Genomic DNA, 14,007 nt, shown 5'->3' with positions numbered 1-14,007 from the left:
ATTTAAAATGGAAATGGTGAATATTTCAAAGAGACAACAACCTGACCAAAGAGCAGACAACAGCCACAAGGCCACTAATTATAAAAATCCTGTACCGGAAATGATCCTCAACTGGCCCCTAAATAAAATTTGTACTTGTTCAGTGAAAATAGACAACACATTAAACTCCAAAACAGATAAATGAACTAAAATTAAAAAATATACAAGACTAACAACCAAGAGGCTCCTGACTTGGGACAGGCGCAAAACATTTTGAATAGTTTCAAGAAGTTCTTTTCCTAGCTTATCTGTTTTCATATTTTTGTTGTTGGTTTTGATGGATAGTTGTATCTTGGCATTCAGGATATATTTGTTATTTATTTCATTGTGTAAGCACCAGGTTGGTTTTACCAACAATTTTAAGAGATATTAAAGTTGGTTCTTAAAAAAAGAACATAGAACACATACATACTTGTATTGAATATTGCTTTTGTAATTAGGATCGCATAAAATTATATTGGTCTGTCCTCTATCAAAATTTATCTTGTATCCGTTAAAAATTATGCGCAGAACATAGTAACAAGTTGAATGCTATGAACCTTTAGTATTTTACATCCCCCTATTGCAATTGCTGAGTGGTCTAAGTACATAGTTCATCTCATATATCTCAAGTCAGTCAACACTTAGTCTGTGAGTTTGAACCCTGCACTTGAGGTTAGATCAACTGTAATCTTCATAGAATAGGATTGTCAATTTTTTTGCAGAAGGCAGGTGATTAGTACTGTGCACACATTAAAAACTGAATGTTGTGGCCATAGTGTTGGTAGTGCCATTTAACACTAACAATCAATCAATCAGATTTTTGTTCTGAATACCATTCTGACCAATCATGGACCTAGACTGTGCTTCATACACACATACAGAGGCAGATTTAGGGGGTAGGTGCCTGTACCCCTTTTCTGGGAAATATTTAGTTCATTATTAAACAAATCACTGAAGCATGACTGGAGTGTGCCCCTCTTTGGCAGTCAGTGGTCTCCCTCCTTTTCTAGATCAGCTTTTGACAAAGTCAAACAAACTGATAAAGTGTACAGGTAATTTCATTTCACTGGGTTGATACTGGTACTGTTGGACTGCTAGGCTTTTATGGTAGTTCATCAGTACTTTGGTACTGACATGATTTATAACATAGTGGTCATACCTTTCTTAAATTTAGAAATTATTAGGAAACTTAGGTTCCAAATTAACTCCCTCAGGCAAAGTTAACCTTGATGGATTTACCGGGTAGCTATTCTTTTTATATTCCTGTTAGTTTAAAAGCTCATCACATATTCAAGGTCTAATACATCCATGGTTTTTATGAAGGTTCATCCTGGGAAGAGCTTTGGACCCACCAAATTCATAGTGTTATTTTCATTTTAGAATTCTGAAAAAGCTCTTAGAATCTTCCCTCTAAAGATACTTCTTATAGTGTCTAACAAGATTTTGTGAGGGAATGCGATGTTTGCTATACCACTGTTTATTTTAACGCACTTTATGAGAATACTTATGTACCAATCGAAATGAAAATTTTTGCAGTGTTTTGAGAAATGATTTTACTCTGTAGTAACGTATTGTTTTTGGAAACATGTTATGTTTTAAAAGTACAAATTTTCTGTATAAAGTCAATAATTATGTGGACTTTTGAAGCCCAAACTTTGTATGGCCTTAAATACATAAATGAAAGATCCAAAAACTGTTATAATACAGAACGACATGTTTATGAAATTATAGCAAAACTTTTGGTTGACAAATTTTTATTCGTTATAACAAACAAATAAATTTTGAATATCTTACATTTTCTCCCTACCCAGTTTACCCCTATCACTTATTATAATGTGGACCGGTCATTGTTATTGAATATTACGCAATTTGATTGGGTTAAGTTATTATTAGTTTACCTTCAAACTGTTTATGCTTTACATACATGACTATTTATTAAATCAGAACGTGCATGAATGTGACAGTAACTAAAATGACCTTCAAACTGGACACTGGATGAGTCCATGTTATGTTTTATCAATGAAAGTATAGGTATGAAAGGTAAGAATTGACAATTCTCCTATTTTCACAAAATTTTCCAAATACACAGTAGATAGATTATTTTTTAATAGTCAATTGCAGAGAAAAACAGAAAAAAGTTTACAAATATGACATTTTGTTCCAATAAACAAGTCATTTTTCGAAGAGAAAAGCCAAAATACACTTTACACACGGCTACGCCAGGTAAAACTATTATTCATCTTACAAAAAAAAAACATTTTTCAGTCTCATAGGAACATGCTAATTACAATTAATCCCAAACTAAGGTAGTCATTAAATAAAGTCAAAATATGTCCGATTTACCTATTTTTGGAGCAAAAAAGTCAATACGATCGTTTAAAGGTCAATTTCGTCTACCTCACAAAATCTTGTTAGGCACTATAGCAATGTTTTTTACCAATAATATTATTAGTAACTTTTGAATTTTGACTACCTGGTGCAGGTTTTTGTTTTTGTTTTTATAAATATATATAGTTGAATTCATAAAAAGAATACCATGTTAAATGCAACTATTAATCTGGTAGTTCATAAAAATCCATGTCATATTTTGGGACTCAGTGTTAACAAACTGACATATAAAGAATGTTAGAATATAGATTGAATACAATAGCTAGGTGACATGTAGAGCAGTCTCTACCAGTCAAGTTGGTAATGACTTCTGATTGGATATCACATGAGGTTATATTGACATCATATTATAGTTCCTGTTGTGTAAACCACAGACCACAAATTCTCATAACATCTGGAGTTTGTCACTCAAATAAATTATTTCATTAGTTGTAGCTAATAGGAGATATAAACCTAGAAGTGTTATCATTTATCAGCAAAAATCACTGAATTTGGCAATTAAGGTGGTACCCAACACCTTGACTAAAATTAATTTGGTTTAATTTTCATAAAATTTGGACAAAATGTTTACTTTGACCCTTTGAAAAAAATATAAAAATTTCAGAAAACTTGAACCAATTATTTTCTCCAAAAAAATGGTTTGATAGATAACAGTTTGACAAACACTTATTTTGATCATTGAGAAGTTTAATATTTCCTTAACAATAGAGTGTTATTAAAACGCTTAACTGATTTTACAGTGTTATCTCCCTGTTGTGTTAGGTTAAGGCCACCTTAAACTAGAGAAAGACCAGATAGTACATCAAATTGCCATGCATGTACAATCATGATAAGGTTACCCATTTGATGACAGATCAGTTATGATTTCATTCCAAATCCAAAACTATGAAACATCTTCTGAAAATGTTAGATACATCTTGAAATTGAATAAAATAATGACACTATTCTTGTTTTATCAAAACTGATTGCTCATTTAAGAAATAGAGAAAAGAGAAAATAGATATAGGAAGATGTGATATGAGTTCCAATGAAACAACTCCTTCCAAGTCACAATTTATAAAAGTAAACCATTTAAGGTCAAGCTACCGTCTTCAACATGGAGACTTATATATCATTATTTATAATTTCTATGTAATAATCAGATATAGTCTCTCACATCTTTGGCTAACACCCCTCAGATATGAGAAGACTAAATCTAAATTTATACATACAAATCATCAACAGATGGAAACATTGCTGGCAAGATTTAAACAACATTAGTGTCAGTTTCAATATCTTGGTTGGTTAAGCCTTCATCACAAAATTATTTTTAAAATGTGAATCTCCTTTTGAAAAGTATTCTCAAGACCTAAAGCCTAATCTTCTTTTTCTCCCTCTAGTCTTTCACCATAGTTTGTCTTTAAGTAAGTACCGGTAGTTGTTTGTCATGTAAAATTGGACTAACTATAGTCCGTGTGTTTTTTCCAAGTTAAATGTGAGACTTTTGCTGTTACCTTTAATTAGCTGATTATTCAAAGAAATATTGACTCTACAAAAATAATTTCTATGACAATCACCTATTGAATAATTTGTCTAAGAGAACTTTGGAGGTTTGACAACCCTGCTATAGAACAAGTCAAATAAATGACATGAGTTTTAATCAAATTAATAGAAACATGAAATAATTTAGGCTTTTGTTATCTGTTTTTTATCATGTGCAAATTTTTTGAAATACATAAGACAAACAGAAACTTTGAATCGTAATTAGAGAAAATTTGAAAAGTAAAAAAGAGAAAATTGAATGGTTAATGATCTGCATGACCTATATTGTCAATTGTGCACTTGCAGAAGTTATTGCTCTTGATTTATTATTTTACATTTATTTGCAGAAAATTTGATAGACAGAGATAATCTTTTAACAGTCAAAATGACCAACAAAGTAAAATCTACAAATATGAGAAATGACGAAAATTGTCAATCCATGTTTTACAAAGTTATCGCCCTTGAAGGTTTTTTAATTCTCATTTATTTGCATTTTTGGAAACTATAGTTCATATAGAGAATCTTGAAGTAGTTTAAGTGACCAGAAAATAAAATTTATAATGAGGTCAATATGATTTCAATCTACCATTCATCCCTTATATGAAAAGACTATTTTTTATCCCTTTTGATTTGTTTTTACAGAAACTGTTATAGATAGGTAGAGAAATTCTAGAAAGGGAAAATATCTTATCATTATCATTAAAAAAAGTGAACATGCGCAAACAAACTCAAAATATATTGTTGTGAAGCAAAAATCAATTATTTTTTATGTCACATTGATAAAACAAATGTTTACAGTTACATGTGTAATATTTCACTATGATATAAATAAACGAGATGTCGAGTATATATCTCAATGTGACACCAACAAAAATAACCAAAAGATTTCTAGAGGGCTGTACACAGTCTTAAACAAAAGTCATGTGTATAATACAATATATCAAGTTCTAAAATAGAAGTGAATAAATGGTTCTCAAAATGACATAAACATTAAGATATGACATAACAAAACTGCTTTGGATCAAGGCCTATAACATAGGATAGTCGAAACAAAATGAGGTGAAATCAGTGTAATTTGAAGAGAATTGCCTCAAAATATGACATTGCAGAAAAAACATAACAAAAGTCGAGTTTAAAGCAAAAATCAATTTTTGAGTGCAAATGTAAATAGAAATATTTGAAATGAATATTCATATAAGAATTCTTGTAGTTAATTGAGGCTTGGAAAAATATAACATTGTTTTAATATTGGAACCTCACATCTTGGCAAATGGCAGCAATATTTATAAGACAAAACTTGTTTAATTTGTTGATGACATCATTGCTGTATGTCTACCTATTACCACAGAGATGTATTTGATTAACAGATCTTTTGAAAAATCAACAAGACTGTAACACATTAATGAACAGAAAGGCATACTGTCAATACCAATTATTCTGTCTATACATTGATACTATCAATGCTATGTCTGACCAAGGTATTTTATCATTTTTTCTACAGACAATTAAGTGAAAAAGGAGTACAGAAGATACTTTTATTAAAAGATTGTTTGTTAAACTTACAAAAATAATTCAGCAATTACATAAAATTGCAAAATTGGTCAATAGCTATCAGTTGGTATATGTATTAGTTGTAACAAATATTATGTCTGACAAATGTTATTTGGTCTTTACATTATGTTATGCATCCTTAGGAAGTTAAATTTTTAGCATAAACTATAAAAAAAGAACATCCTGGATGGGAGATTATCATTATACCACATATTTTAATTTTTATATATATAATGCATATTTTCCTGAGAACATATTTGTTTATTAACTTTCATAGAAAAATGAAAAATCAGAAACTCTGTCCAGAAAAGAACTTTTCATTCAACACAAAGATTCTTATCGCATTTTTTTTGGTATCAATTTTATACAAATCTGTACTGTCTTCAACAATTAACAAATCCCATACTGCATAGTCTGACAGCTATAAAAGGCACTGCAAAGACAAATGTAAAATAATAGAAATGACAAAACTGTAACTGCCTTATTTATGTACAAAATAATTAATGGAAAACAAATATGATATACAGAAGACAACCACTGAGTTATTGTTTCCTGACTTGGGAAATGCACATACAGAATGTGACTGTGTTAAACTAGTTTTAAGGTGCCAACCCTCCCCTGGCCTGGGACAGTAGTGTAAAAAACAACATAAGAGCAAACTAAAAATCTTTTGAAAAAGGATAATTAACTCATCAGGTCAATATACAAAGGAACTATGTGCATATTCCTACTAATAATTATTGCCAAAACAAAACTTGTCGAATTTATCTGTATGGCTGTTTTTTTCTTCTTTTCTTTTACATTATTTCATGTCTGTTCTTGAAAATGAAAATTTACTTTTGCTATCGATTAATATTATTATGTATAAAAAGATAGCAGATTATACTGTTTATTGTCTGGTTTTTTTTTTGTAAAGAGATTTTTATACGCCTGTCGTCTTTTAGACGGGACGTATTATGGTATACCGTTGTCCATCCGTCCGTCTGTCCGTCCGTCCGTCCGTCGTCCACACATCGGACAATAACTCAAAAACACTTTCACCAATTTCCATGAAACTTAAGTGAATTGTTTATATCTATTGACGTAAGCTCCCTTTCGTTTTTTTTTTAATTTCAGATTTCAAGTTTTGGATTTATGGGGCTTTATTCATAAAAAAGGGGGATTTTCAACACTTCGGACAATAACTCAAAAAGGCTTTCACCAATGTCCATGAAACTTTGGTGAATTGTTTATATCTATTGATGTAAGCTCCCTTTCAATTTTTATAAATTTCAGATTTTAAGTTTTGGATTTATGGGGCTTTATTCATAAAAAAAAGGGGGATTTTCAACACTTCGGACAATAACTCAAAAAGGCTTTCACCAATGTCCATGAAACTTTCAGATTTTACATTTCCGTGTTATGAATTTTTATGCTTAAAAAAGGGGGGATTTTCCAATTTTGGGACAATAACTAACACTTTCACAAAATTTTATGCAACTTTGATAAATTGTTTATATCTATTGACATAAGCTCCCTTTCCATTTTTATAAATTTTAGATTTTACGTTTTCTTAAGTAATGAATTTTTATACTTAAAAAAGGGGGATTTTATGAAACTTTGGTGAATATATTAATGTAACATCCCTTTTGATTTGTGTATATATTTCTAGTTGATCATATAATTCATTTAAAGCATAAAAGACAAGTTAAAAGAGCAACGGGCGTATCATACGCTAAAGCGCAGCCCTTTATTTAAATTATGAAATTGAAAATTTTCTATATATGAAAATCATAGTTGTCTGACTTGATTATTAATTTTTCTCTCAACCTATAGCAGTTTATTCAAAATTTTAACCCAATTACAGTTTGTCTTTCAACTGATTATGGATCTTAACAAACTGTTGTAGAAGAACCATGGTCAAGTCGTCTAAGTGCAAGTGATAGAATAAAGTAGTATACTAACAACCCTATTAGATTTCAATGCTTTGAAATGATGGATTCATTTTTCTTCATATGCTTATTTTAAGAAGTCATTTCAGGGGTGAATCCAACGGGGTGCCAATCCAGGATAAAGGGGAGGTTTCCAACTTTATGACCTTCAAATGCATTGATCAAGAATTAAAAAGTGGAGTTCCATTACCAAAGCAGTTTAATTAAAACATGTTATATCCCCCCCTTTTCCATAGGCGGATCCAGGGGGGGCCCTGGGGGGCCCGGGCCCCCCCCCTTTCGTGGGAAAAATTTGGTTGATTATACAGGGCATGACTGGAGCGGGCCCCCCTTAGGTCAGTCAGCGGGCCCCCCCTTAGGGAAAGTTCTGGATCCGCCACTGTTTTCCACCACCACCACCACCACCACCCCTAATTATTTGAAATATTGAGTTAGATTGTCTTATCTCCCTTTGAATTTTCAACTTAAAGAAAACATATTTTAGCTAAACATATTTTTCAATAGTTATTTTCCATTTTAATTAACAAAGACACCTTTGTTTTAATAGAAAGACAAATGATGTGTCAGAAGAGATTATTCAAAAACAAAATTTTGACATTTTTATAGCAATTCAAAAGTTACTACCTTAACTTTCAGATGATTTATTACAATAAATATATATGTAGAATGTACAGTATCCTGTCATAGTAACCTTAAAGAAGAAGTCAAATCTAATATAAATGATAAAGATTAAAAAAATAAATCTAATAGAAATAATGAATATTTATATAAAGATAGAAATAAGTTATATTTCATTTGATGTAACAAATTGCTTTTGGGTCAGAATTTTGAATGAACTGCAGTAGGTAGAGACAAATTATTACAATCAAGTCACCTTAAATGATTATATATGTAAACATATTTCTTATCTTCAGCCAAAATAAGAGCATACTATATTTATGAATATAATTAGTACACATATAATCTGTTATTGCTTGTTTATTTACAGGACACTTAGGCTTGTAAACATACAAACATCTGAATGCTTACGCATATTTAGTGGCTGCCAAGACCAAATTCTTTCTGTAGTAGTAAGTATAAAATGTTATGAACTGTACTCTTATAGTGGTCAAACAAATGAATCTACTGTATACTTATATTTTATTGAGGAAAAATATGAAATAAAGAACAAAACACAAAGAAATGAATAGTTGAAACAGAGAAATGAGAAATGAAAATGCTTATAAAACTTTCAAACCAATTACCATGGACTTATCAATAGTGGTTCCCTTAAACTTAACTTGTAAACTATGCAAAAGTTTTTAAAGAACCATGATGAGGGGCTGGGCCATATCATCTCCATGATAATAAGACCTGCTTATATTAATACAACTGTGTACCAAATATCATTGACTTAAAGGGTGTGGTTCATCTTTAACTGATCTAATCAAAACCTTAACATGTTAACTAAAATTTCAAGTCAATAGACCATGAGATGGGGTGGGACCAAATAATTTCCATAGAAATGATGTGCCAATGCTTATACAACTGCATTTCAACTATTATTGACCTGCCACTTGTGGTTTCTATAAAATGACCTTCAGGTAAATCTCAAACTAATACATTGTCACAGGAGACAACACACCCAAGTCTTGCTTTTTTTCAACTTCCTCGAGGCAAGACAAAAACCTAAGCTTGTTTCCACTTTTATTATACATGTCTAACAATTTTTTTTTTTAATTATAATTCACTTTATTATAAGTGTTCCTCTCAACTTATTGCTGTCACTCAATATTCTGACAAATTCATTTTGTTTTTTTTTCAAATCAAACTGTTCATCTGGTTAGAAATTCAAAGCAACTGCAAATAAGTCAAGTCATTAAAGTGCAAAGTGATCAACCGTACTTATAATCATGTTACAATTATTTTATGTTGTACACACTCAAAATTATATTCACTTTAATAATTATAGTTTTAAAAACAATTAGCAAAACAAGGCCATAAACATTTTTTTGATTTTTTAGGGTAGGAAAGGTACATAATTCAGAAGAGATTAACTCTTTTAGATATTAAGTAAGAAATATGATTGCAGCTTGAGGCTTTTTCAACTGACTGAGTACTTTACTTGACATATAAATTTACATAATTATCCAAATTCTTGCAGGTGTAAACCATTAAAACAATTTAACTTTCTCAATTAAATCCTTAAATAGATAACTAGAAGCTTAAATAATGAAACTACATTCATGTTGTAAGTGACAGATCTTTGAAAATGTATCATATAACATGTGATTGCTGCTAATTATAACAATTACATTTCTGTCTAGAACAATATTTGTTACTACAGTACAATACAGTGATTGATCTTTTTATAGTCATTGAACTAAACTGTCAAATGGTGTATTGGAACAATTTGAACTTCTACCAACCTGAATAAATCAAATAAAACACAATCAAGTTATCAATATTTTTGGGTAAATTTGTCTTTATAAATACTCTAATAATTGCCATACTTGAACATTTTGATGACAATTTGTAATTTATAGATGTGTTTATGTAATTTTACCTTTGTGACATTGCATGTTGTATGTAAATAAGCCATTGACAGTTACAACATGTTTCCATTTTAAGTTTCTTTGATGTCTTAAGTGTAGGTGTTAAATACATTGATGACTATATTATCTTTATAAATCTCAGAATGAAAAGCAGTGATTACATGAATTAAAAGATTTTTTTTTTACTTTTCCTAAAATCGATGAATTTGTTTAGCAATACAAAAAATCTGTGTGTGACAGAGATGACCATAGATATCTTTTTTTAAATAGCAAAACATCTTCTTATTTTAACCATGCCTTTAGGTGAAATGGGCTTCAAGGTTTAGTCTTGTCAGTGTGTTTGTCCATTGATTTTTGTTGAGCCTTGGACTTCTGATACAGAAAGCTCAAATTAAGGATGATAATTTGGTGGCAGGGACAGCGTTAAAAAATTTCTTAAAAGCTTTATATTTCAGAAGAAGACCTGCATACTTTGTACTTAACTTTGTATACATATGCCTTATTTTATGAAGTGTCTGTCTGTCATATGTCCATTGCCCTTGACTTCATTTTCATGGTTCAGTGACTAAAAAGGTTTTTAGTATTCTTAATTTCTCTCTTATTGTGAGTAATAGGATAACTTTATTTGCATACCTTGCAATGTATTTATGTCTGTCAGACAGTTTTCACTTGACCTCAACCTCATTTCATTGATCAGTGAACATGATTAAGTTTTCGTGGTCAAGTCCATATCTCAGATACTATAAGTAAAAATCTACTATATTTTGTGTATGGAATTATTAATTGTAAGGAGTAAATGTCCAACTGGCAGGTATCATCTGACCTTGACCTCATTTTCAGTGGTTAAGGTTAAGTTTTTGTGTTTTGGTCTGTTTCTCTAAACCTGTATGCAAAAGATCATGTTAATTTGGTGTATGAAAATATTTTAGGATGTACATGTCAGTCTCGCTTATTTAATTTGACCGTGATATCATTTTTATGGTTCATTGCTCAATGTTAAAGAAGGTGAGACATTTCAGCATGTGCTCTCTTGTTTAGGTATGAAAGTAATATCTTAAGGCAGCTTGTTTTGTACCATAAATGAAATATTACCTAACCAGTTTGAAATAATTGTGGTACAATGTAATTGTTGTTTTGAGTCTTATGAAACAGCCCTATCTAATCTATATATAATTAAAATAAGGGGAGTTTGTAACAATTGGAGCTTCAAAACTTTGTAAGTAAAATCATGAGATTTTTTTTATATTGTATGATAAAACAAAGAAAGTGAATAACAAATGTGGACCATTTGTAGTAATTGAAATGCTATCCTTTTAATTTTTTTGTCAGTCCTATATTCTTGATTTTTGTCAAGCCTGCGACTTTGGTCGAAGAAAGCTTGACATAGAGAAAATGATCTGGGGCCGGTGGCGGCAACTGCTGCGGCAGCATTGGCTAACTTTTTAAAAGCTTTATTTTTTAGAAGGTGGAAGACATGGATGCTTCATACTTTGCATATCGATTCCTCATGTCACGAAGTTTCCATCAGTCACCTGTCAAATGTCCTTGACTGACCTCATTTTCATGGTTCAGTGACTACTTGAAAAAAAGTTAAAATTTTTTGTAATGTTAAATTCTCTCTTATTATAAGTAATAGGATAACTATATTTGGTATGTGCGTACCTTGCAAGGTCCTCATGCCGGTCAGACACTTTATACTTGACCTCATCCTCATATCGTGGATCATTGAACAAGGTTAAGTTTTGTTGGTCAAGTCTATATCTCAGATACTATAGGCAAAAAAGTCTAGTATGTTTGGTGTATGGAAGGACTGTAAGGTGTTCATGTCAAACTGACAGGTGTCATCTGACCTTGACCTCATTTTCATGGTTCAGTGGTTATAGTTAAGTTTTTGTGTTTTGGTATATTTTTCTTATACTATATGCAAATTAGGTCTACTTTATTTGGTGTATAGAATGATTGTAAGGTGTACATGTTAAGCTGGCAGGTATCATCTGACCTTGACCTCATTTTCATGGTTCAGTGGTCAAAGTTAAGTTTTTGATTGATTGTCTTTTTTCCTTATACTATAAGCAGTAGGTCAACTATATTTGGTGTATTGAAATATTTTATGATCTATATGTCAGTCACACAGGTTTTATTTGACCTTGACCTCATTTTCATGGTTCATTCCCCAGAGTTAAGCTTTTGTGTTTTGGTTTGTTTTTCTTAAACTATAAGCAATCAGTCAACTATATTTGTTGTATGGAAAAAATGTTAGCTGTACATGTCCGCCTGGCATAGTTCATCTGACCTTGACCTCATTTTCATGGTTCATTGGTTAATGTTTAGTTTTCTTGGTTAATGTTAGTTTATGCGACAGTTGTAATAAAAGCTTTATTTTTAGGACTATCAACATAATATCAATGATTAGTAAAGGAGAGACATTTCAGCATGTGCACTCTTGTTTTATAAACAACAATATCTGCTAACCATATAGTATGGGTTTCTCTCATTGTTGAAGGTCAAATGGTTGCCCATTATTGCTTACATCCACTTCATTTGAGCTTTGGAGAATAGTTGTCTCATTGGTAATCATAACACATCTCCTTATTTTTTATAGCAATAGTTTAATTGTTCTGAAATGTTAGAATGTATTTCTATGTGTATATCAATGAACTTTTTAAATGTAAATGAACAAGGTAATAAGTGATCTTTTTTATGTTTAGATGCAAGGTGACTTAATCATTAGTGGTGACTCTGGAGGCCATGTATACTTTTGGAACAAAGAAACAGGTGAGACAGAAGCAGCTGTACAAGCACATGATGGACAAATTCACAAAGTCTGTTTCCATAAAGGAAGATTTTTCACAGCTTCAAGGTATATTGTCATAATTGTTTAAGAAATAAAAGAAGCTGCAACTCCAATAGTTAACCATATTTAAAACATATGTTATCTTTTTGCATGATAACAGATTTCTGGGGGGAGTGTGGTACCATGATGAAAATAAATTTGAGACTGGTACATGAGACTTGTTAAGTCTAATTTAAAGTGTGTTTTCCTATATTCCTATTGAAATTTCATCTATCAATGATAACATTCAGCTGAAATTTTGTAATATACTATCAGTTTTGTCATATCTCAGACCACATTTCTTGTATAAATTCTCTGCTGAGTGCGTTGCGCAGACAACTTACTTTGAACTTCTCTGCTGAAGTTGATTGACAAGACGCAGTACTTTGTATGAACTTTTCTGTTGAAATTGTTGAGTACAAAACTGTAGAATGATTACCATTTAAGTCTTTAGAGCCATCTAGTATTGTTAGGAGAATAACTACTGATAATGGGTTCTGAACTATTTTACTTTAATATCTATATATACACGAGTCTAAATTGAAAACTACGTTCAAACCTATGATTGCGTTGGATAAAAACCGCAATTTTTATACGTGTGCATGTAAAACAAATTTCGTTGTAGAAGGGTCTAAAAACAACACAAACAACATTTTCCAAAAGACCAAAAAAGTGAAAAAGTATATTTAAACAAAACGCATTTGACTAACAGGTCGAACAACTGATGTTCTTTAACCCTGCTGACTGCCACTGGCGATTGCCAAATAAAATGGATCACAAGATGTAACTAAATGGATCTTAATATAATTTTAATACTAAACAGAAAAAAATTTAACTTGTGGCCACGATGTTATGCCACAAACATACGGTGTCAATATTTTTTTAGTACACCAGATCTGGATTTTGACAATAAATGTCTCTTCAGTGATGTTAGGGATTGAAACGGTATTTGGAAGGCCATATAAAAAGTACCCTCAATTTTAGAAAAAGTACCCTCATTTTTAGATAAACTCTTGAATTTTAAGAGTCAATATAGGATGAACGGATCATATAAACCGGAGGGAAAATATGATACAAGCCCAAAACGAAAAAATATAACCGAGTCTTAATTGAAAACTACGTTCAAACCTATGATTGCGTTGGATAAAAACCGCAATTTTTATACGTGTGCATGTAAAACAAATTTCGTTGTAGAAGGGTCTATATATATTCTTCTCAGCTGAAGACA

General features: G+C 31.0%; 1 protein-coding gene across 8 annotated transcripts in view; it reads left to right on the top strand.

The window, feature by feature from the left end:
• Nucleotides 1–14,007, top strand: part of LOC143069321 (uncharacterized) — a 97,769-nt gene that overhangs the window by 53,319 nt on the left and 30,443 nt on the right. For all 8 annotated transcript variants that reach the window (XM_076243897.1, XM_076243896.1, XM_076243894.1 and 5 more), the window contains 2 exons: nucleotides 8,401–8,482; nucleotides 12,655–12,806. In XM_076243897.1, the coding sequence (XP_076100012.1) occupies nucleotides 8,401–8,482; nucleotides 12,655–12,806 (234 nt within the window). The remainder of the gene's footprint in view (nucleotides 1–8,400; nucleotides 8,483–12,654; nucleotides 12,807–14,007) is intronic.

This window comes from Mytilus galloprovincialis, chromosome 3 (genome assembly GCF_965363235.1).
Source record: "Mytilus galloprovincialis chromosome 3, xbMytGall1.hap1.1, whole genome shotgun sequence".
NCBI classification, from domain to species: Eukaryota; Metazoa; Mollusca; class Bivalvia; order Mytilida; family Mytilidae; genus Mytilus; species Mytilus galloprovincialis.
The sequence above is the reverse complement of the archived record's forward strand: the minus strand, read 5'-3'. Positions and strand labels throughout refer to the sequence as shown.